General features: G+C 36.5%; 1 protein-coding gene across 6 annotated transcripts in view; it reads right to left on the minus strand.

The window, feature by feature from the left end:
- Kcnh7 (potassium voltage-gated channel subfamily H member 7) overlaps positions 1–26,443 on the minus strand; it is a 458,805-nt gene that overhangs the window by 125,573 nt on the left and 306,789 nt on the right. For 2 of the 6 annotated variants that reach the window (XM_036185749.1, XM_036185748.1), the window contains exons 4-6: positions 10,243–10,671; positions 5,921–5,941; positions 5,472–5,495 (exon numbers count right to left, since the gene is read on the minus strand). In XM_036185749.1, coding sequence (XP_036041642.1) covers positions 5,472–5,495; positions 5,921–5,941; positions 10,243–10,671 — 474 coding nt within the window. The remainder of the gene's footprint in view (positions 1–5,471; positions 5,496–5,920; positions 5,942–10,242; positions 10,672–26,443) is intronic. The other 4 variants (XM_036185753.1, XM_036185754.1, XM_036185750.1 and 1 more) reach the window with 3 other exon arrangements.

Consider the following 26,443-nt stretch of genomic DNA (forward strand, 5'->3'; position numbering starts at 1 on the left):
CTTGTGGCTATTTCTGGTTAGTCCATAGAGTTAGCTATAGTTATGGACAGAGGGTCTGTAATATTGCCCCCAAGGGACATTTGTCAGGGTGCCTTTTGATTGTCATAATGATGGAGGAATTTGAGTTCCACCATCCTTATTCTTGCTTTGACAACCTGCTGCATGTGTTTCAAGGGATATTCGTATAGTTACAGTGCTTGAAATAGTCTGAATCTCTAATGTGTTCCCAATAAAGCAGCACAATATACTTCACAGGGTTGCAGTGATATTAAATTTCTAGAACTACACTTATCATGAACATGGAATATCATACACTGCTTTAATGTCCTCACACAATTATGTTAGAAGTATGTCACTAGTTTGGAAAATCATGTTCTCTAGAATTGCAATCTTTGTAGCATTTGAATGGTCAACACAGAATCTTAGAGTTCTGGTGACAGTTTGTTTCTAAGCTTGACACGTGTAAGTATGTAAAATAAGGGATTTGAGTCTTCTTTGATAACTAGAAGCAAAATTAAATTTTCTGGTAACTACCAGAATTACACTAAAGTTCTGAAAAAAGTGCCTTTTAAAATATTTTACATCATTATCCCTTTCTAAATGCCAAATTACATGTGCCCTCACAAACAGAAACCCACACTTTAAATGCTAAACATCTGGCGTGGCTTTCAGTGTCAGTATGTAACACTCTAGAGACCTTCCACAACTTTTTTATAGTGCTTCGATGGATTTTTCTGCCTACTATTACTCATCATTTTATTTATTTATTTTAAATTTTAATTAATTATTCGTGGTGTGTGTGTGTGTGTGTGTGTGTGTGTGTGTGTGTGTGTGTGTGTGTGTTTGTGTGCATGCTATGATTACTGGGGAGCACACATAGAGGCCATAGGACAACTTTTTAATTTTCTTCTTCTAATGTGAGGGGATCAAACTCCAGTCAGCCCTGTTGAGAAGTAAGCACTTTTACCTGCAAATTTATTTTGTCAGCACTACTCATCCTTAACAAAGCATGTGGTTGGAAAGATAGTTTTCAACATGAAGATGCAAATATACCTTAACACTTAGTAATGTGTCTATCTTCTGCATAAGTCATTGTTATTACATTTTATCATATAGAGAAGTACTTTGAAAGAATACTTAAAAGGAAGGACAGCTCACTTGTGAGAATATCATACTTCCTAATTTCTCTTTCATGTTTTCTTGGTTTATTATTATTTTGAGTACTTAACACATTTGTTAAAACCCAATTTATTATCACTGAATATGACTGCTTTCCCATTTTACTATTTTTATATGGGGTGTTCAATCATGTCCTTAATTTCCTGAAAGTCAACTTTTTCTACTGTGTTATTGAATTATGTCCTCAGTATATTTATATTCAAACAGTAGTATAGTAATATACATATTATACAATCATAAACTGCTTTGCCTTTGTGAATCTTTGTATTAGAGTTAGAGGACCATGCTATTATTTTAGAAATGGTTAACTATCTCTGAATTCCATTTCAGGAAAGTCAAGTGAGTAAAACAAAAGACTTGCTGAGAAGGGGATTATTAGAGCTGGGGCTGAGAAACTCTGATAAAATGTCTTACTCAGATGCACCTTGGAATTTATAGACTCCTTAGAATCCTTAGTTTAGCTTCTGTTATTTAATATAGAAAAACATCTTCAAAATTGTCATTTCTTTCTATTTGTTTTGGACTTTGAGTCTAAAAGAGTTAATGAAAATTTTCTTTTGAATGAATATATTTAGTGAATTCAGCATAGCAGTATATTTAAAATGATTTATTCACACTCACTCAGATAAGGCATCCCAAGCTTATTTTCTCCTGTATAACAAAGAGCAATATTCTTCTTTTTCTTGCTTTGAATCAAATATTTACACCTAGAAGTCTTTTAGATCCTGCAAACTATAGTCCTCACAGATTTCTCTGAAGTCTATATAAATTCCAATGGAATAAATTCCAAATGTGTTAAGGCAGGGATTAATAATATTCTTTTTCACCAATTCTAAACTAAGCTGACAGAACATGAGGCCCAAAAGGTGTGAGTCAAAGACTAGAAATCAAAGTACAAGGTTTCCTACCTCCTAGGTCTACATTCAGAGAGGCCTTGGCTGAGGACTTAGAGTTGATAGGCAGCCTCACTGACAATGATCATGAACAGATGGGATTTGGGATTCTAATGAAAGAAAGGAGATTAGCCTGAAAAACAAAGTAAATGAATTTAAAGTGAAGGAACAGGCAGAAATAAAGGGACAGGATGGATTCAGTTGAAGGAAATATGCGACTCAAAAGTGTACCAGGAGACTGATGTTCTCTGAGGGACAGTTGCAAGAGGGATAACAATGTGAATATGCCAGCGTGTGTGATTAGAAAATGGAAAGTGGGTGACCAGGTAGACTACAGCAACAGTTGGGTAAATTTTAGAACAACTACTTGATGGAATTATAAAATAAGCTACGTTTTCCAACGATGCATAGAGATCCATCAATAACTAAGAAGAATTTTAGATTTTAAAATACTTAAAATGTATATGATGAGACTATTTAAATTTATCAGGAGTAAGAAAATGCTTATAGATTATTACTGTTGTTGTTGTTGTTGTTGTTGGTGGTGGTGGTGGTGTGTGTGTGTGTGTGTGTGTGTGTGTGTGTGTGTGTTTGGTTTGAATTTATGGGCACAAATGCATATGGACATCATAGGACAATTTCATGGAATTGGTTCTCTCTTTACTTGATTTAACATGGTTTCTTGCAATCAAACTCAGGTTGTCAGGCTTGCATTTTCTGGCAGCAAGGGCCTTTACTTTGCTATCTTGTTGGACATATACAGTATTTCTTAGGACATTGAGTTTATTTTGTTAAATGTAATGAAACACATTACTAATGCATATTAACATTAGTAAAATGCCAATGTAGCATTAGCAAGGAAGCTTTGCCAAAGAACCCTGTGAATAAGCACCAGCCAAAAAGTGTTGTAGCACTCATAAAAAGACATAAAAAAAACACACATCAAGTTATTTGGATTCAGTATCTACAAATTCTGTTCCACTGTGTGACATACAATTTGCCAGACAAATTGTCACCACTAAGAATCAATTTGCAAATCCTGGTTAAGATCATAGGCATCTGGGAAAAGGCCAATACAATTTATGAGAAAAAAGTTCTGTCAGATCTCTCTCTCTCTCTCTCTCTCTCTCTCTCTCTCTCTCTCTCTCTCTCTCTTCTCTCTCTCTCTCTCTCTCTCTTTCTCTCTCTCTCTCTCTTCCTGCTAGGTTTCCTGACTACAGTGGAGGTGATTGCTCTTAGCAATCTTGAGAGCATTTTAGTTTCTGACTCAGGATAGTGTCATGTACTAGTTGGAAACTGGTAACATGGAACAGAAATCTGGGGTCTTAGGAAACAATATAGGGTCATGATATTTTTTCAAGAACTTATTTAACAGGATGAGAGGAATAAACGTCACATGTATTTCTTAGAATGCAGGACACATGAACAAACCACTAGGTGTGAGGTGGTTTATGAGTGACTAAAGTAACTGGAAATCCTTCTCATGTTCTAGAGATATTGTCTCAAAATCTATTATCTACACCTATTCTGCCATTTGTTAGAAGTAGCTTTCCTCCTCCTCACACATGGGTTACAGTTTCTAAAAATAACACTTAGCTGTTGTTTTAAAGTGTCAGAGTGATGAAGAAACTTATTGAAGGGAAACAGCATTGACCTGAAGGAAAAGCTTGGGTAGAAATTCTTTTGGAAGAAAAGACAGAGTGCTAGTTTGCCATTTTCTGAGGTGAGATTTTATGCTTAGAGTTCTTGAAGCCAGAGAATTTATCTCTGTCCACTGGGGACAGATGGGAGGAGGATGGATTTAAGCTAGTGCTGGTTCTCTGTGGACAGGGATCTAAAACAGACTTCCCAAGATAGTTAACGTATGGCCTTTTCTGAAAATAAAGATGTCTGTACTCCCTGTGCAAAGGAACTGGGCAGCACCTGAGCTTTAAGAAGCTCACTCAGACAACCTTCAATCCTTAGTCTCATTATGAGGTTATTTATGCTGTTTTGTAGGAAAATGATATTTGATCAAAGTGGGTGATCCTCAATTGTAACGATACATTTTGTGTTCAAAGCAGTCTATAAATATATTTTTTCTTTTATTTAATATTTTACTTATTGTGGCTTAGAGTCAGTATTTATTTATGTTTCAAGTACATGATGCATTACCCTGTATCTATTTGTAGTTTTATGAAAACGGCAAGTGTAAAAGTGATGTGTATCTGAACTATATGCATACACACAAAAACAAAAGCTTCAATCAGGCAATTGGAATTTCTATTATAAAATAGAGGGAATAAGGATAAAGGTTGGCTTAATGGAATAGTTAATGAAATTAAAATAAAATGGCTTTGTTTTCTACAAATAGATGAACTGGTGGTAGGCATTTTCCCCTCTTTCTCCCTCCCTCCTTTCCTTTCTCTCCTCCTTTCTTTCTTTGGGTGCTAGAGATCTGGTCAGAGTTCACATACACAAGTGGTTTACCCCTGAATTATATCTTCATTACTGAACTACTAGTTTAGGAGACTAACTGACCTAATTTCGGCATACTTCAAACAAACTAGATTCATTTCTCATGTTATTTTTCAAGAAAATTTACTGGAAAAATAAATGTGTATTCATTTATTCATCTTAAGCTTTAGTATTTCCAAGGACCAAGCAGGCAGCAGATCTTTATGTTCCCTTTGAGGATTGTTTCTGAATTGTCAACTAAAACTACCACGCACAACTAGAATTAGTTTGCTCCCTTTTAAAAGTCATAATGGACAGACCAAGGACAGAATAACCATGTAGATAAAACCCCATCCCAGTAATGGAGGTCTCCTGCGCAGACCTTTCTTGAAGTGCTTACAAAATGATAGGAAAGGCAAAAGAACAATTTCATGATCTTGTTTATTTTCAAATTGTCCTGGGATTCTGATCACATAACATCTACAATCTCTAGTACTGCTCATTCATCAGCAACAGCAGTTCTTAGTTAATTCGGGAGGCAACTAAGAAGTCAATACACAAAACTGCACAGTGGTCAGAGTACCAGTGACATAAAGAAGAGGCCAAGACATTAAGTTCTGAGTAATGATGGTTACTGGTGGAGACATGTTCATGCAACAAACATGCACGAAATGGATCACTGTCACCATTTACACACCCACAGCAGCATGCATGGCCAAAGGTCCAGCCAAAAGTTTGATCTACTGTTAAAGCCAAAACAGAATGGGATTTCAAATTTTAGCCAAATCCAAGTTTATCCAGAATATCTCCCAGTTACGTAGTGCCCTGTGGTAGCTGTAAATCATGCCAGTGATTAGAATAATATAGAATACAATTTAAGATGATTGAAATATAATAGAGGAAAAATAGAAAATGACTCTCATGCAAGTACAGTATACTACTACAGTAAGCTTAAAACCATACCCCCTGCCATCCAGGAACGTGAAACTAGTTTTAAGGAAACAAAAGAGGAACAAGTGAAGTGATGCTGTCATAGAGCTCTTTGATCATTTTATTTAATCTTGTACTTGAGAAAAAAAAAAAAAATCCCTGAAACAGCTTATGCGCTTCTTTTTACAACTGGAATCTATTCATCTTGATACTTGTTTCTTTCCGAATCTTTATGAAGTATTCACCGTCAATCTTACATCCTTTTGTTCAGGATTAAAAGGTGTTCATCATCACTTTGATGGCCCAGCAGACAAAGTAAATCATGTCTCCAGCAAAACCAAGCCATGATGTCTCCACCAGGCACCTGGACTAGCTGAGGGCAGCATGGAGATGTGGCATCAACAGGGCATACAGCAGGCAGTTAACATGCCAAGTAAAGGGTACTTTAAGCATCAGATGGCAAATTTGAGTTTATACTTTACCTTTGACATTGCGACCATTGTCTGTTTTGAGCATATGAGGATAAAAGAGAGAGAAATATAAAAAAAAGAAGACTAAAATTATGTTAAGCACACTAAACTAGCTTAGTAGCAGCAATCAGAGAAACCAGGATGTAAACACAGAAAATGTAATTTTGATTGTGGTTAATGTTATAAATCATTAACAAGGCAAAATGCACAAACTGAAGTATCATCCATAATAAACGTAAATAAGTGAAATACTCACATCACTTAATTTAAACAAATTGTAAGTAACAGATTTTATAATTATAGCATTTTGGGGAAAGATCTGCACAGTTGCTGGCAATTGTGGTAATTTACAACCTTGTCAAAAGCCAATTTTGATGTCTCCTCAACTGTAGCTTGTAACAAATCAAAGAAAACCACACAACATTTTGCATGTCAAATTATTTTTTCCATATTCCTAAACCTCAGTATATTAATACATGAAAAGTTTGTAAGACAATGGATTACTAAACATTTGGATTGTTTAGAACAATTTCATTAGCTCTCCCTTTACCCTCAACTGTTTTTTACTGTTTGCCTTAAAAATACCAAGCAGTGTTTAATCAGCCATTCTTAGGCAAAAATAATTGAAATATATCAGTGAACACTTTATTGTATAAAAAGATTTTGCAATTTTGCTATATAGCATAAAACCTAGAATATTTATGAATTTCTTTATATTAAAGCAGCCTGTTTTCAAATCTTGGCATAGAGTGTTTCCAAATTTATTTTGAGAGTAGAAATCTAAATGTTTCCTATGTGGTACTAAAAATATGTATTAATATGTATTACCAGTTTTGAATTACACATGCTTAAAATAAATGAAGTCATATCAAACCATTCAAATATATGCAAGATTTGAGAAATGTATACATTTGTTGCCATCTATGTTATCACTATGCATATTCAAAATCTTGGGATAGAGCATAATTGTTTCCAAGCTTATATTGAAAGTAATTCCAATACTGTGGTTTATGGAATTGTTAGAGGAGACGTTGCCTTGGACAATAATATATGCATAAAATGTGACATGCAGTGGCAACTTATTCCTCTCTTTTAACAAATCATTTTAAAAAAAATAAAGACCACTGGATTAGTTTGTGTTTACATAGAAATAATTTCACCCTCAGACTAGTCTACAGTCATTAGCAAAGTAGTAACTGCTTTGAAAGCCATGAGAAATGGGGCTGGAGCTTAGCTTGGGAGCAGAGCACTTGATTAGTATTTATGTGGCCCTGGGTTTGATCTTCAACACTGCTGAAAACCACTAACATAATGCTCAGTGTACAATACACACACACACACACACACACACACACACACACACACACTAAACCCAAATCCTATAAAGATAATTGGTAACAATGCTTAGAGTTAGTGAGGCTTTGACACTGAGGAAGAATGAGAAGATTGAAGGTGGAGATGAGCTGACAGTTCTTTGTTATTTCTTCTATGCCCATCAGTGGTTTTTTTTAATTAATTGATTTATTTTTGGCTGAAATTGTTCTGAAGTTAAAGGACAAAATACCCTACACATTTATTAGTTTGGAGTCACATATCGACTGAATAATAGACATAAATGAGAAGAGAAGAACATGTAAAACATCATCTAGTAATATGTTTATAAAATACTTATAGTAATCTAAAGATTGAATACTGCAAGAGCACAGTACTATTTTGGAATGAGAAGATCTTAACTCTAACTCTGGTGGATCTAGGATTTTATATCTTAATCATTTTCAAGAGTTCATAAAACTGAAATCAACTGTGAAGGTTTCCATCTATTTTTACTTATTTTTACTATGCTCACTTTCTCAAATACATAGCATTATGTGGCCCCAGGAATGGTAGTTCCTTTAAAATCCATCAGTGATTTTTAGGTAAGATCATTTCATGGTTGAAATACAGTGGTGAGTGCCCTGTGAGATTATCAGTTTGCAGCATATACTAACTGTCATATTGATAAGAGAGTGAAACTTTGCTGGGAAGTGCCTAGTCTCAAGAGAGGAGGAAATCTGAGAATGATCTTATCACCAAGAATCTCTACACAGATCTTGTACTGAGAAATCGAAAAAATATTGTCACCCTTTCCTATAATTGTATTAGTAACTGTGTACTCTGTGGAGGCCACCTGAGCAGAAAATAACAAACACACATTATAAAACTTGATATACAATACTAAGAAGTTCCATTGAAACACAAGTGAAACATGCAGGGTGTGTTGAGTCTGAGATGTTTGATTTTCAAATTTATTACCATAAACTCACTTTCCTATGGGAAAGCTCTGAAGATTCAGTATGTTTGTTAAAGGTGAGTATATTAACTGGTAGGGACAAACTAAAGCATATGCTGTTTATGTGAAACATCACTGAATCTATTGTAATTTATCACAGGATTCATTGTTCAAACATCCAGTTATACAGTTTCATTCAGTCAGAAAATACCAATCCCATTGTTCCTAGGTTGTCTGGGACATAATTATCTAGCTTGGGAACTGTCATTGATTTTATTTTTCTTTGGACTTTCTTCAGACCATAGATTAAAGTAGATGTGCTTATTGCTCTTGTTTCTCTAATTTGTCTTATTCCAAACTATTCTGTCTGTTCTGAGACAGAGTTTTCTATCTCTCTTTGCACCCCTGCCAAATTCTTTTCTTTCAGCTCTTCTGTCTTTTCTCTTCCACTGTGCCCTTTAGAAAGATCCCCCACATGATTCAATACTAAAGCTTTGGTTTAAATCAGTATATGCATAGGAAGGAACTCATTACATCCTCATGAGTATGATATTGGAAAATGATTCATGTGTATGGTCCTCTTAACACCAAGGCAATGGTATTGAGTATCTGTTATAAGTAGAATACTGGGCTTGGTGCTAAGTCTACAGAACTATAGACACTAAAGTGTTGGTCAAGGGTGGCTCATGACATCTTATTGTTTTCCCTTACAATTATACTTTATCTATATTTGCATATCTCTACATGTGTGTATGTATATACATGCATATAAGCCTATGTTTGCAAATGTTGGTAACTATAGGATGTAATAAATGCTAAAATATATACTACTTCTGAAAACTCAGGCTTCATTTCATTCAGGAAATCATTTGATTCCTCTGGTTTGGGGAGGGGGAAACCAGTGCTTGGGGCTTAGTAATAGTATGAACAGGGAACAAACAGCTAAGAGGATTTTAGACAGAGCAAAGTAATGAAGGAGGAAAATGTACGGTATAGCTTTGTGACATGGCAGACCATCTTGGTGTGAGCAGTCTCCAAAGGAGCTAAATTGAAATTTAAAAAGTAACTTTGCTCATTGGGTATAATGGTTAGGATCCCATAGTAAGGAACCTCATGAGTGGACATGTTTTTGAAAAGACAGTTGACAACAGCTCGGGTGGCAAAGCCACTTGAAGGAATGAGGACCTGGGAAAGGGATCTTTCAAGAAGCTAATCCTCCAAGGGATTGGAGAAGAGTGTCTGAGTATCCAGGGCATGCTACTCTGACTTTCAGACTCCCTGGACTTACAGTGAGGTCTCCTGGAGTAGGTGTGAAGGAACTTAATTGTTGCAGGGAGGCAGTACCTTGCCCTGTGGCAGTTGTTTACTGACCTATAAAGGAGCTTAAAACTGGTTCCTAACCTATGAGATTTAAATGGGACTCAATGTGTGTCAAGCACATTGCCTCAGGCGTCCTAACTACTCAAACAATGTTATCCATTATCATGCTAAAGATGGATTGTTTCTGTGGTGTCTTTCAAAGCACACCTTTCCCTCTGGCTTAATTTAGGAATGTGAGCCAAGAGGCTAGAGAGAAAATAAATTCTGACTCTGCTTTCCAAATTGCCTAGTAAGCTTCCCTACTAACCTCTCCTTTTTTTCCCACCTGTCTCCCACTGCTGATGGTCAACAGCATAATTCTGTGAGGGCGCACTGTTCTTACTTTCAGGGTATGATCATCTGCTAAACCCAACAAAATTAATTATGCTTAAGATGATAGAATTCATCACCTAATCACATCTTAAATTAAGCATTAATTAATTAACACGCCAGGAAGCAGGCTGATAATGGTTATACTATTTCAGAAACACTGATAAAGAAGCCAGAAGAAACCAAATTACTCACTGGGGTTTAAAGAGGAAATGAGAAAAGATCCTTAGTGCAAAATTCGTGTTTTTAATAGCTTTTAATCACATTTCTTCTTTGAAGAAGCAGAATACTGTTCAATTTTGAAACATTGTGAAAATAAACTTCCATTACCCAATTAAAAATGTTTCCATCTTTAAAAAAAAAAAATTAAACATACCTTCACTGGCATGTCGATCTCTAAATATGTTCTTGGGGTGGACACTGAAGCCTTCTATATCATGAACTGAAGATGCTCTCCTTATGCTGCAGAGGCTTTCCCGTGATCTGGAGTGTGTTAGTTGGGAACTTGACTGCAGCCTGTCAGGGTAGAGGCGGTCCCATTGCCTCTTGGGAGAGGAATGGTCCAGAGGTCCGGATATGTTCACTAAGGGAGAACACTGGCTAGGCTGTATCAAGGCTTTTGTATCGTCTGCTTCAGAGGGACTGCAACTTTCTTTCGTGGGAGACTTAAAGTGTTTCATGGCCACAGAGTCATCGCTGTGTTTAGATGAATCAATGACTACCACATCCGGGTCTTCCTGTGGCAATGACTGCTTTCTGTATGTTAGAACTCTTAGACCAGGAAATTTGAACCCAAAGAGTTTCCCTACAAAGGAAGACAGAAAAGAGTATTCTTATTCTACAAATAAATAATTTTAAAAAATAAACATAACTCATATTTAAATACCATATGAAAGAACTGCTGTATTTAGTATATTAGTATATCAAATAACTATCTATATTTAATTTATTCTGCTTTAATGAGAAAGAGTGTAAAAAATTTTATGAGACAGTATGAAATTTTATATATATATATATATATATATATATATATATATATATATAGTATATACATGTATATTGCTTTTGATGATTACAAAACACCTCAATGAAATAAGAACCTTATTTACATGACAAAAAACCTTTAGTTCTAGTAAATACCCACAATTTATATAGGAAAAGTAAGAATCGGGCATGAGTGTGGTAGTAATGGTATTGCTAGTAGTGGAGAAGGACATGAATTTGAAGTGGGCTTGATACGTTGGAGTTTTGTCTTTAACAGTGTTGTAAGATCAGTTTGGCTGGTAAAAAGGGGATCAACTGTATACCAAAGGCTTCCCAACCCATCTGGTAGTTTTGAAAAGTTATAGGCTGCCAAAAGAGATATAAAGATAAGATGCATTTATTTATTTATTTATTTGTTTGTTTGTTTGTTTGTTTGTTTTTATTTATATTTGTCAAATTTGTTGTTCCAAAATCTAAGAATGTGATGTGAGATACTGCACTTATAAAAGAGTGGATATTGAGAAGTCTTCTAAATTTAAACATTAAAGAGTGAATATTAAACTTTTAAATAATAGCTAAATAAACAGACAATAAAGAATCCAATATTAAAATATTAAATAAATACACACACACACACACACACACACACACACACACACACACATATACACACACATTAGTAGTAGCAGAGTTCTAAATCAAAACAGAAGGAAATTATCTTTTCCCCTTCAATTTAGCAGGAAATAGGGGTGAGGAGCTCACCATTTATCCTGACGATTGTTAATATTCTGACCCACCCCTTGAAATCCCACCCCTTTGGCACAGACCTGCTTCCTGACAAGCCCCATTCTAAGGAAAACTCCCCCTCCTTCCTCTGTCTGTCTGTCTCTTCCACTTTTCCTCCCACAAAGTTCCCTCTCTCTCTCTCTCTCTCTCTCTCTCTCTCTCTCTCTCTCTCTCTCTCCTATCTTTCTCTTCATTTCTCCATTATAATAAACTCTCTACATGGATGCAGCATCTAGATTGTGAATTAATGGCCCCTGCCACCATGCCCGCATGGTGTGCATCTATCTGCCCAGCTCACCACATCATACCAGCATGGTTCTCTGGGTGCACAGGATGGGGGTGGGTAGGGAGGGCAGAGGAGGGTAGGGAGGGAGGTTAAGGGGTGGGAAGTGTGGTGAGAGTGGGGGGTGAGAGGGTGGCCACATAATAATTCATAACAACTCTCCTGAGGGTTTGTTGCTGGGATTGCAAATTCCTGCAGACCCTTTGGAGGTCATCTGCCTATATCTATCTGCTGAAATAAAAAAGAAAGTACACATTTTATTTGACACAGCAAGATTTCATATTAAGATTCAAAGACCCCGAAGTAGAAATCATCTGACTTTTCATTAAAAGGACACTGGTTGAAAAATTATAGCATTTTCATAATGTTTTAAGGGAGGCTTAAGATACTAGAAAATTTGCATGCTGTAATTAAAAGTTGTTAAAATGTTTTCTTTGTTTGTTTTTAAATGAGACAAGCTTTCTCAGTGTAGACCTGGCTGTCCTGGAACTTGCTCTGTAGACTAGGCTGGCTTCTAACTCAAAGACCTGCCTCTGCCTCCTAAGTGCTGGGATTAAAGGAATGTGTCAACACCACCTGGCAAAAGTTGTTTAAATGTATAGTAATATACATTTTGACTTCATATACTTACAATATTATTTTCAATAAAAACAAATAATTTATTGGTGCATTTAAGTTGAAGGACAGCAGAAAAAAATATGGAAAAACACAATCTGAACTTGTAAGATGGATTTGCTCAGTGAAAGGGGTTGGAAGCAAACAATGTGCATTGCATCATTTTATAGATTTTATAGGCATCTCTTGTCTTTATTGGGTTTGCTTTTTTTGTTTGTTTGTTTGTTTTGTTTTGTTTTGTTTTGTTTTGTTTTTTTGAGCTGAGGATCGAACCCAGGGCCTTGCCCACCACTGAGCTAAATCCCCAACCCTGAGTTTGCTTTTTTAAAAACAGAATTTAAAAAGGAATAATGCAAGTAAACTTCCATCCTCAGAGGAAATAAAAAGCTGAAGGCACCCAGACAACAATTTGTTATTTAAAGATTCTCTAAAGTTTCCAAGAAAACCCCAGATTTGAAATTTCTGATGCTAGCAGAGTGGTGTAGGCCTGTGTTTTCCCACATCTGCAGATGTGTTTACTGATGCTTTGGACAGGTAGCTCATGTCTGTGGAGTATAACATTTTCTACCTTGTGTTCTTCTTGAAAGCTCATGGAATCTAATCATCATGGACCTGGTGGGTTTTGAGCATGAGCTTCTCAATCCATTGAAGGTGGTTCTAGAACACAAGAGAACACCACTCCAAACTCAGGATCTTTTCTCCATTTTGAAAACATACTGAGTGAATGGTGTTATTCATCCATATATTTTCAATCCTGTTCTTAACACAATTACTGTAAATTTATGTCTCTAGCCCAGATTTTTACTCTGAGTTCCTAACCTATATATCTAAACCTGGCAACATTCCCTCTTAGAAAGTTGCAAGTTATCTTAGATTTAGTACAAATTCCACTATCCAGATCTAGTCCTTGAAACTCAGCTATTTTTCAGAGCAAATGACATTGCAATCCATCTAGTTGCATAAATTTGAGACTTGAGGGTCATCCTCAGCACTGATCTCTCTCCCCCTATCTTCTATAATTCATTAATATCAACTTCTGGATTGCATCCATTGAATGTCCCATCCTCTTTTTGATGTTTACACCTTTGTCATCTTACTGTTCCCTTCTGTCTAATTCATGGTAGAGCTGATTCCTTGCCATAGCATGTCGGTCCTTTTTTCATATTCTTAGCACTGTTGTTCATCTCCCAAAGAGTTTTATGTTGTTAAACATTCACATTGGATACAGTAGACTATTCTCACGTCTCTCTGTAAGTTCTTTCTTGGAGAATGAAGACACATAATCTCTACCCTGATCTTTACTTCTTCTCTTTGACCTCTAGAATCCTCCATGATAGCTTTTTTATTCCTCCGGAGGCCTATGCTTCTTTCAGATTCAAGGCTCCCTTCTGTTAGATCTTTTCCTTCTGTCTCCTTATTTCATCCTTCATGTGATAGCCCAGAAGAGTTTCCTCAGAGAGACTTTTCTGTCCCTCTGAACCAGGTTGATATTTCTTCATAGTTTCCACTGCATAAGGTCATAATAGACATAGTAATTTCCCAGTTAACACTTTCTATACCCTTGCATGGAAGGCTTTGTTTATTTTGCCTCAGTTTTGACAAAATGACCAAGTATGGCCACAGAGTCATACAAACACATAATAAACTGAGTTGATAACGTGCTTAGTTTGGATTAAAACATAAAATTACTCTGATAATTATACTTCTGTAATCTTAGCCTCGTGGAACTGCATTGATTCCTATGAACTTTATAATTGGTAGAACTAAACAAATCATGGGAACTCTACATCATGCCCTGTATCAGTTCCTAATTTCAATTTCACCCTTTGAGACAAGGTTTCAATTGCTTCTATTCTGATTGTTGAGTTTACACAGAAGAGTTTTCAAGGCCTTCATCATCTGGGAAAATAGAGATAAAATGCTTGTTGGAGAACAATTTAGAATTAACCAGGCTAATTTATTATGCCAAGATTTACCTTGTAGTCTAGTAGTTAATAATATTAAAAGTAATTGAAATAGGATTTATTTCTCTGGTAAAATGCTATGACACAATACAAGTATATCAAACATTATATTGTGGATTAATACACAAAGATGATAGCAACCAATCTGCACAAATAATATTAGATATCAGTGCAAGACTATAAGTGTTTTGAAAGCATTTTACATATTTCTACTAACAATTTTTATATGCTCAAGTAAATTGCCAAGTTAAAAATCAGTGAGCTGCATCAAAGTCATTTGATTAGTTTTTAATGCACATGAAATTGAGCTACAGTTTACAAATCAATTTTGCAAATCTTATTACAATGCATGGAAGGTCAATGCCTACTTTTATTCATTTTTCATGAGTTATGTGTTATACACTCCCAAAAGAACACCCAGTAGCTCTCTTAAATTAATGAGCACGCAGGCATTTATTTTGCTCCTGTAGTTCAGTCACATCAAGGTGGTACAGATGGCCTTTTCCACACCACTAGGTTAATATGACCATGTTGTATTGCATTACAGATTTAGTTGTCTCCATGTAGTTCACGCGGAAAGACTACACATTGAGAAATTGGTGCTCTGCTATAGTTCCTTAAGGGATGGAATATAAAATGTAGATGAGTGTAACTGTTGTGGTTTTTAACTCTGCAAAATGTCTTGCTACGTCTTCAGATTTTGTTAAATTTACTTTCTTACTTGGATAATTAGATTTTATTTAGTCTCATATCTACTTAAATAGTAAACCTGGAATAGGAAAAAATCTCTATTTTTTTCACAACTCTTATACATTGTCAGAGAAGAGTAAATACTGATAAACTACTTCTATGAATGTAATTTTGCTTAAATACACAATTTAAATAACAAGTGCTGGTAGTTATGTCTATCAGAAACAGTCTTTCTTGGGGAGAAATGAATATTCATATAAAAAGTTTCCACATAGCTTTTAATCATGATTTTTCTTACACCTGCAAGTTCTTGTTTCCTTCATTCCGTTTATTATCATCTCACAAAATTTTATAACATTGATGATCTAATAATTTTACTACTAAAATCCAATATGTGACTTCAAAGCATTTATGTCTTGCCTGGTTGGTTGTTCCTGGTTGAGTTTTGCACCAAGAGGAGAGCTCCTTAGGTGTTGATTGTTTTGCAAATGGAGCTACCCTGAGGTGTGGTAAGGACAAGGAGAGTGCGGATGTGGAAGCTGAGCTGAGTAGTGAAGGCTGCCAGCTTTTCCTTAGTGAAGGATTGAGGTGGATTAGAGTGGATCACTGAAAACAGACTTGCTGGGCAGTGGTGGAGCAGGCATTTAATACCAGAGGCAAGAAGATCTCCATGAGTTTGAGGCCAGCCTGGTCTAGAGATAGAGTTCCAGGACAGCCTGGGCCACACAGAGAAGCCTTGTCTCCTTAAGAGAGAGAGACAGAGAGAGAGAAACGTTTTCATGGGACCACATTCAGGCACATTCACTGTAAGGAGGGGCTGGGAGAAGGTAATGTCAACTCCTGCCTAAATGCACCTAAAGCTTCTGAAGCTTCAGGAAGGAACTAGGGCTGGGGTGCAGCTTAGAATGGCAGCTGCTGGTGGATTTCTCTCAGGCCTTACTGTATTTCTAACTCTGCCCTGACCTCCATCTACTTACTACCTTAAGACTCAAGACTTCAGGATTCCAATGAGATCTTAAACTCTCTGCTGCTTATTTGAAGCTTCTTGTGTCTCTGCATCACCCAGTCACTTGCTGCAGCCTTTGGGAAAGGTCATAACTTTGTGTAAACCTACTCCCACTCATGAGCACAATCCTCAGACCAACTGAGACACAGTTTGGTGTGTGTGACAATCAAAACTTTCAGTAGTTTTGTTATCACAGTCAGGAGCAAAGGGGCCAGTACAAAGAGGAAGATAAAGAGCCACCTTTAGTTCTGAAAAAAGTTGTCATAAGTGAATTTTATTGTCAGTTATTTACAGTAAGAAATGAGCCAGGTGGTGGTGGCACACACCTTTAAACCCAGCATTTGGGAGGCAGGGGCAGGGGCATCTTTGTGAGTTCAAGGTCAGCCTGGTCTACAGAACAGGACAGTCACAGCTACACAAAGAAATCCTGTCTCAAAAAAAAAAGAAAGAAAGAAAGAAACAAACAAACAAACAAACAACAATGAAAACAAACAAGAAAGTAAGAATTGAAAGGGCTTTTCTAAATTCACGGTAGTCGTACTCTTGACACTTGAATCGGAAGCCTTACAGTCAGTGTGAACAGTTGTCTAGCTCAATAAACATGGACACGTAAAGAGACATGATTTAATCCACAGTCAAATATAGTAAAAGACCAAATTTGATAGGAGAAACAGAAAATGACTGACCTATCAATCAGCATTTTCTTTTGAAGGAGAGAAGTGTGAAAGAAACACCTTGAAAGCAGGTGAGTTTTTCCTACTCCTAAGACAGTGAGGTGGTATATATTGAGCGGCTGCAAAGCCAACCCAGAATATTGCCTAATAGATGGGGACAAAATAGTACTCAATGTGGACTCAGTACTGATCAATTGGCCATCCTAAGTAATGAATGATAAATGGACCAATGTAGCCAGTGTAGTTTTGGAGATACAGAACAAAACAACAAAGCAAAACAAAACATAACAGAATCTCTCCTGGGAGTCAACTGGCAGACAGTACAGTTAAATATGGGGCTCTTTGAATGAGCACATGTGATTAGTAAAAACACATAAGACTAAGTCTCCAATGATACAACCTAAGAGCAGGTGATGCCAGAGAAAAAGCAAGATCATACAAAGGAAAGGAGGCAGTGAGCAATGGACCAATTGGGATCTTGAAGTGATGTGAGTTACAGGATGCTGTATGAAGATCAGGGGTCAGCTAGGGCTGCATTGAGGCATGAGGACAATTGTAGCATCAGCAACAGCAGCAGCACACTTCTCTGAACTTGTTAAAAATTGCTGCTGGTGTGTGAGAAGCCCTGTTTCCAGTCTGGCCACATCATCATGACAGCAAAGGAGGCAGCAAAGAGAGATTTGGACAAGGGAGATAAGCAAGAAGACAGGGTAATGAGATGGGCTGGTTTAACCACTCAAGGTTAAAATCACTCAGTGAGGAGACACAGACAATGATTGCAACACACCAACATTACATACGCCTAATTAGAGCTCCATGAAATGACCACTAAATTAATAAATGCATGATTCTACCATAATGTTACTGTTTCTCTTGGGTATATTTACATTTTTCTCTCTCCAAATGCCAAGTTAAAGAATCAATTCAGGTCTCCTGGACATGATAACATCTTAACTTATATTGATTCTGGATGATCATGCAGCCATCATGCCGATAGGAGCTCTAAATAGAATGTTCAAAACATGAATGAGAAGTAATCCACTTTCCCAAATGCTGTATAACTAGAGAATGTCCCTGATGTTCATGTTGCTAGGCAACAAAATATTCCATAAAATTCTCACAAGGGGCCTCGGAAATGCTTAGGTTGACCTGGGTGCTGATCAACGTCCATTGTTAACGAAGTACATATTTTTTCCCCAATAACAAGCACTTCAATTGATCTTAGATATATGTTCTTTGCCCATATAATAGGAAAACCATGACAAAAATTTGACGGAACTTTTTCCCTCTTTGTTTTTGCAACAATGTCATGGTTCCTTTTTCTATATCAAATTTAATCCTTATAGAAGAGACTTTCAAAGGAAGGATGAAAGTAAACATTAGTTACATCATGAAACCTTTAATTAAATTCTGCTGAATAGCAGACCGTTTCTATAGTAATGTGTGCTGATTAGGGAATTCTGTATTACCACGGCAGCCTTTCATCTTTGAATTAAGGAATGACTTTCAGCTCCAATGGAGAATAGTAAAAGCATGGTGATGCTCCTTCTGCAAATGAAGTACATGGAACATTCCTTTGTTTCTCCCTTGCTTGGGGTCAGCAAACAGACACAAATTTGAGGAAGTAATGCAGCTGTTGAGGCAAATGCATGTTTTATGTGTTAATTATCTTGAGTGAGTCCAAAACATATGAATAGGCTTTAGTGGCTTAAATTAGACAGATAATTGGTTGAATTATCAAGTGTTATTTTGTATGTATAAATTTAGTTTCATTTGAGGCTTTTAGGATAATTCAAACTTTTATTTTAGTAAGGATAATAGTAAAATTTGGCCCCAAAGATATAATTTCAATCTTTTTCAAGATAATGGGATCTTTTTTAACAAGATTAAATGAAGAAGTTCATTTCTGAAAGTTATTGTCAGAATAAACCCCTATAGAGATTTACATGTTTTATACCTGATTTCATTTAAAAATCATTTTATTTGAATATTAGTTAACTTAGACCATGGCACCAGAATGATGCAAAGTTTGATTTACATTGAGTACTGAATTTCTGTGTTTCTGAGTCAGTAGTTTTGACATAGAGACCAAAAACTTGAATTTCAAGCATATTTCCTGTTCATAGCAATAGTTTTACCATGTGGAGAGTCATTGACTTGGGCAATCCAGTTGATGCTCACTCAGTAGATAATAAATCAATAATTCCATGTGAAACAATGTATGCATGCATTTATTTTTGCTACACCATAGACACTTACTATTTTCGAAGGATTTATAGAGTTATAAAAAAGAACATGTAGCCTCTTTGAAATTGAGCTAAAGGGTCTTTGGCCACATCAAATTAGATTATTATTCTCTAGTATCCTATGGTCTTCACCTCTCTCTTATTCTTGACTTTTAAAATTCATGTTTATGTATATTTAAAAATTAAGATTATATATGATTTTTATTATTGTCTCCTGGGCAAACAGCTGTGTTCCCACAGGAACAGGACCACATAGAACTGCTTGGATGAGGTGGGATTTCCACAGGAAAGAGTCTTTTGGAATAGATATGCTACAAAAATGATAGCATTCTACTAGACAACTCATGAAAAAGACTCAGTAAACTCCACTAAATATGAGAAGCTATAGAAGATGAAGCAAAGGAAATGATGGAAGCCACTCTGATTTAGATCTTTATATTGCATACACACAGTAATTTGGAGTTTTATGCAACAAAGTTATTATAAAGGATAGAAATAGTGGACTATTGTAATCTGAACAAAGCAATGTTTCATGTAATATTGGAGAAAAGAAGCTGAAGGAAGGAGTTAAAATTATGAGACTAGTATGTTAGCTCAATTAAGAGGTGTTGAACTTCTGAGTAGGAAAACTGTAGTACCGTATACGGGAGAGCTATTGAATGAAGTGGTGGACATACTTGGTTTGCCCTTGTGATGGGAATGAGAAGATTCAATGGGAGTCAAAGCATAGCATGATGCTGTATTTTGGCTTAGATGACCTGGTTAATGACAACATCCACAATGATCAAAGAATTCTGAGTGAGACACACTTAACTTGAAAGGGTAAACCTTCCAGAAGGACTAAAATATTCCAAAGAGCACATCTAAATGGACTATTGGATATATAGTGGCTCTAAGTGATGAGAAAAGACTAAAGAAATTGTGATCGTAAATACTTATTTATCAAAAGGCCTGAGGCTGTAGGTAACAGATGAAAATGGCCAAGCAGGATGTACAATGATGATTGCTATAGCGGAGGAATGCTGAAAGTAGCTCCTCAAAGGCAAACAGTGTTTAAGGGTAGACTAAAGAGTTTTGGGGTGTGGCTCAGTGGTAGAAGCTTGTCTAGTATATGTCAGCACCAGGGTGGATCCCTAGCACTGATGAGAGACACAGAGAGAATGAGAGTAAGAGTGGGAAAGTGAGGAATTAGGGAGGAGGAAAAGGAAAGAGAGGAGGGAGGGAGCAAACGCTTCTGAAATGACTGCTCATTTTAAAGACGCTGTGAGTGTAGTTGCCTAGAAGAAGAAATATAGGCAAGAAGTGAATCTTACTCCCCCATGTAAGGGACAGTCTAGAATGAATGCAGAGAGCTCGACCATGCTGCTCTGGGGGAAGAAGGGAAGAGTGGAAACAGGGATACAGGTGTGGTTCAAATGCCTACAGAGACGAACAATAGCAACTAAGAGACCCAAGTGTATACAACACTTAAGGGAACATGTGCTGAATACAGTTAGTAGAATAGCACAGGCCCTGTCAAAAAGGGGTGGCTAGCATCCTGTGCTGACTTATAAATGAACATTTGGGGTGTGTGGCTAGATACTCAAGAGAGAGAAAGAAAGAGAGCCAGATATCCTAATTTTAATGTGCAATATCCAAATTTTAAATGCTGGCAACAAATTCGACTAATTAAAACTTAAAAAAAAATATGATGTGATACAAACAAAATGTGTCTGTTGAAATGCAGGCTATTTATTCTCAGCAGCTTGAGTATGAGCAACAGAGGAAGGAGCCAGAAGCAAACATTGGCATGAGAGGAAGACGCTGGGGAAGATTTGAAAGAGCAGGGTAGTCCAGATCGTTAGGGGACATGTAAGTTTTACTTAGGATTTGCCAGCTAAAGGTGGCATCCAACTCAATGCCTTCCTTCACCCCCGCTATGGGTATAAGAAGAAAAGTTTTCTGTGGTGTTACACACAGGAATGGACTTGAGGCCAGAGTCATAAGCACTCTAGAGAAAGGTGAAAGTACTTGCTAGAGGAAATGAGAGAAAATATGAAAAGGAAAAAGCACCTCAAATATAGTATATATATATTTTATATAGTCTCTCTCTCTATATATATAGTCAATTAATAGCTTGATGAAGTAAATTTTCTAAGAATGAAGAAAACTTAATTAGAGCTTTTCACTTATTAGAAAATACCTGTTATAGCACAAACTCAATATATCATAGACTTTTGACAGTAAATGATGTAGGTTTAAATTGAGACTCAAAAGTATTTTATATTGATTAAGGAGTGAAAATGTTATTAATGAGATTTGTTTGGTTAGAGAAACTTTTATAGTAGGTCAAACAAGATAAAAGTATATGCATTAATTTTCTGTTTGGATATTATCTTAGTTTATTTTTCTGTTGCTGTGAGAAAATGCCCTGACAAAAGTCAGTTAAGGATGAAAAGGTTTATTCTAGACCACTGTTCAAGGGTACAGTCTTGCATGGATCATCCATAGTCAGAGAGAAGACACCACCGAGTGAATGTATTTAGCTCATTTTCACCTTTTAGGTAGTACAAATCCCATTCCAGGTAATGGTGCTGCTCACAGTGAGCAGGTTCTCTCACCTCAGTTAACCAAGTCTAGGTAACAGAGGGACAGCATGTCCCAGATATGCCCAAGGCCTATCTCTTAAAGGATTCTAATTCCTATTAAGTTGACACTTGAGATTAACTATCACAATCAAGAATTTTGTTCAATTTCGGTTTCCCCAGTGTTCTCAAAAAAGTTTTAGCAAACTCTATCATTTCCATTTTTAAGAATATTTTACACAAAGGACCAATAAGAAAAAAAATTGAGTCTGTCTTTTATTTTATTAACATGATTAGTTAAATGGACCCATTGTATAGTGTTTATTAATTTAATAAGTATACCCACTAATAATAACACTTCCTTATGAAGATGTTCCATTCAGGGGGACATAAGTCATCTGTTTGTATCTGGTCTTGTAACTCTCACAGATAATATTGTGGAAAATTTACTTTTTCTGAAGAATATGCTTACTTTTCTTGTGTTTGACTCCATATTCTAAAACTAGTATTTTTACTGAGAATGTCTATTACACCATTCAATAAACAAGTCTCCCCTTTTATAAACTCTATTTTCTATGTGCATTTGACATTGCTTCTTTTCCTTAGTCATCTCAATTTAATAGTTAAAAATATGTACACATGTCATTTTTTGCTCAAGTTGGTGACACTTTAGGAAGACAAGTAATTTACAAAAATCATGTATCTTTAATAAATAGTAAGTAGGCAATCTTCCCCTTTACATCCTTATCTTTCATTCTTTCTTTCAGAAGTATACATACAATATTTTCATAAGAGATTAAGCCTTAGTTGGGTGGTGGTGGCGCACGCCTTTGATCCCAGCACTCGGGAGGCAGAGTCAGGCGGATCTCTGTGAGTTCGAGGCCAGCCTGGGCTACCAAGTGAGTTCCAGGAAAGGCGCAAAGCTACACAGAGAAACCCTGTCTCAAAAAACCAAAAAAAAAAAAAAAAAAAAAAGAGAGAGAGAGAGAGAGAGATATTAAGCCTTGACTAGAGAAAAACATCAGTTTTAAAGTATTTATCATACATATCAGTATAAGTATAACTAGACTTTAATTATGACCACTTTAATTGACCCACAAGCCTGAAATTTGGTGGTAGGCTTTGGAATAATATCACTATATTAAGGGTTAATTACGGGTTAACATTGTAACAGGGCTTGCAGAGATTCTGCCATTTTGTATTCTTGCTGAGGCCATTTCAGGTTTAACTAGAATATGATCTCCTTGATGGAGAATCTCAAGGAAAATTATTTAACTCTATTTTAGGAACCTGAAGTAAAGATGCCCTGGCTAACTGACTGTGGCTTCTGTTAAACTGCTTGCTTGAGCAATACCTCTCCCTGCAGCTGCATCTGCAGAGCAAGATACCAGAATGTAGCTTTTATTTTTAAAATTTCCTTGCTCTAAATACTCAGGGCTACATATAAGTCTTGAATACTTGAGTGCAGTCCCAGCTGATTGGAATAAAGACCTTCAATTGGCGATAAACTGTGTTTCAGTCGACCTCTCTGGTAGACTTTCTTTTAAAATATGTGTTGTTCCAAAGAGATGTATTCAAATTTCACCTTCCACTCCTCCCTCCCTCCCTCTCTTCCTCCCTTCCTCCCTCCCTCCCTCCCTGACTTCTCTCACTCCCTCCTTCTTTCTTTCCTTCAGCCCTTCCCCACTTCTTCCCTTCTCTCTCTCTCTCTTTTTTTTTCTGGCTCTCTATCTTCATCTATCTCTAAACGATGTTGAAAAAGCCAAGGCCATTATTTTGTACTGACAGTAAAATTTTACTCTCAAAGAAATAAATCAGCATGGTTTGTCAGAGATGAGACATAATGTGAAATGTTATCAAGCAAAATTTGGGTCTTTTAAACTTTTCTGCTTGATTTAACAATCAATTCTTCAAATTCTGACACAAAGTTAAGGGAAACAGACGACGAAATGACAGAAGGGTATGAGCAAAAGCAACACACTGGCTGTAAATAATAAGACTTTGAAAAGCCATGGAAACAATTGTATCTGCATATTTTTTATTCTCTCCAGTGATTTCCTGTGTGAGTGATAGCTACACCATAGGGAAACTACATATAGTCACAAAATAAGGAACAGAATCTCTCCTGGCCTTGTCAGGACTTTCCCATGAGATGCCAGTCTAAATGAACATAAAATGCCATAGACTATCTGTATTCTGGAAGCAAGTGTGTAGATTTCTTTCTATTTAAGAAACCAAGGTGTCAATTCAACATTTGTACTTCAATTTTAAATGAATGTACTATCTTTTTTTCTAAGTCCCATCCTCTCCTATGATGTGCATGGTTTATTTATTGCTTCTATAAGATTTCTTACATCTTAAAGATTTGCTTCTATAGGATTTTGTATATGCATAAGATGAAGAGTCATATCAGACACTATTCCATGGGTAAAATGAAGCATTTTGAGAAGATAGTTAAGAAAGTAAACTAGCCATTCTTTCTGTGGACAAGCAAATATTCATGGATATTTATAAATATTCACGGCAGAGAGAGGCAGATACCACTGAAGTTCACTCTCATACACCATCCAGTAGTGATTGAATTTGATAAGAAGAAAACATATCAAAATTGAAGTGGGTATCACTTTAACGACATAATATTTGGGATCAGAAATTTTATAGCAATTTAATTTTGTTTCAAAACACATTTTTTTTCGAAACAGGATTTGTCTATGTAGTTTTGTGTCTTTTCTGGAACTCGCTTGCTTTATAGATCAGGCTGGCCTCGAACTCCCAGAGATCCACCTGCCTCTGCCTACCTAGTGCTGGGATTAAAGGCATGTGCCACCACTGCCTGGCCAAAACACATCTTTTGGAATTTTTATAAATTACAGCTTCTTTAATAAATCTTTTCAAATGTGGTAATTTTCAGAGTGATAATTCAGGGTATTGGCATTATATTACATTGATATATTTGTTCTACCTTTGTTGAAGAAAAATTAAATTTGTACTGCTATTTAGACTTGGCAAATGAAGTAACCAATACTACAAAAAATATTTAATTGTTTGATTTAGTATTAAACTTAGGTTTATACTTACAGGGAAGAACCTGTGACTCATGGACCATAAACATCATGGAGCCAAGGATAATAAAACCCCATCCAAAAGCATAACCTGCCTAAAGCATTACGAGTTTTTTGTTTTTATGTGTTTGGTATGCGTGTGTGTGTGTGTGTGTGTGTGTGTGTGTGTGTAATATCTAAAAGAAAAAAACCCAAAACATTTCATTATATGGCTATTAAGCTTGAACTTTATAGATAATAGTTTTGTGTTTCAATGCCAAAAAATTGCATATGGAATGATGGCTCATCCAGCAAACTGCACACATGTGAATGTTGACTTGAGTTCCACCCCAAGAACCCATGTGAAAAAGCTGGATGTGGGAGCTAGGGATATGGCTTTGTAAATAAAGGTTTTTGATGTGTAACCCTGAAGACCAGATTCTGATTGCAGAACCTGTGAAAGAAACAGGTGGGCATGGAAGGAACTCTAGTGTCAGAACTTAAGAGACAGAGATGGGAGATCCCTAGGGCAAGCTGGCTAGCTAGTCTAGCCAGAACTGATGAACTCCAAGTTCAGTGAGAGATCCTAATTCAATAAATTAAGAGGAAAGTGCTTGGGGAAGACACATGATATGAACTTCAGGGCCATGCATGTGTGCCCAAACACATCCACTTACACACATATGTACACACACACACATGCGCAATAAGGTATAAATAAACATAAAGCTGGCTGCAGTAGCACAGGCCTAGAATCTCAGCACCGTGGAGGCAGAAAGGAGAATCACCAGTCTATCTGAAGCAGCAAGGCCAAGGGCCAGTGGGATAACTGATCTCAAAAATAAGGCAAAGTGCCACAGAAAAAGTTACCAATGTCAACCTCTGGCCCCTACTTATAAATATATCTCATTTCAAGGTTTTGGACATGATGGACAGCATGGGCTTTTGGAAACATGATTTTATTTTATGCACATTGTTATTTGATGTAGATAAAGCATAGGGTTTTAAATTTTCAGTTATGAATACTTTGTGATGTTTTCCAGCATGCCTTAGAAATGCCAGATATATAAAGTCCAATTTTTATATGAATCATCTCAAACCACAGAAATCAATAGGGAGAGGTCAAACAAAAGCACCCATAATGCATGTATATGGCATGGTTACAAGAATATCTTCAAACATCAGTTTTCTTCTGCACCTAGAAATGATCACCTCAGAATTTGCTGAGGAGGGCACAGGATGAATAAGAGAACAGATTCACACAGAACCTATGTAAGAAAAGTGGAGGCACAAATATTAGAATGATAAACTACACTCTGAAGAGTCCTCTTGCAGAGGAGTGTCCACACTGGAGAAGAAATAGGAAGTGTGAGATGAAAGAAGCCAGATTACTAGTTACATAGGACCCTAGGTCCCAAATCGCTAGCATGGTTAAGAAGACTGGCATTAGACTCTTTGTCAGCAACACTTAAAGGAAGAAAAGAATGAATAGACTGTTGGAGTCCCAGGCCAATACAAATGAAAGGTAACACCCTAATTGCTATTATCTACCAATGCTGTCCTTTAAGCATTGAGGCTATCGAAGAATGGTGTTTTTTACTTGTCACTTCTCTATTGCTATGATAAAACACCATGACCAAGTCAATTTATAGAAGGAGTAGTTTATTCAGACTCGTGGTTCTAGAGGGATAAGAGTCCATCATGGTGGGGGAAGAAACAGGCAA

The sequence above is a fragment of the Onychomys torridus genome, chromosome 4 (genome assembly GCF_903995425.1).
Source record: "Onychomys torridus chromosome 4, mOncTor1.1, whole genome shotgun sequence".
Classification (NCBI taxonomy): Eukaryota; Metazoa; Chordata; class Mammalia; order Rodentia; family Cricetidae; genus Onychomys; species Onychomys torridus.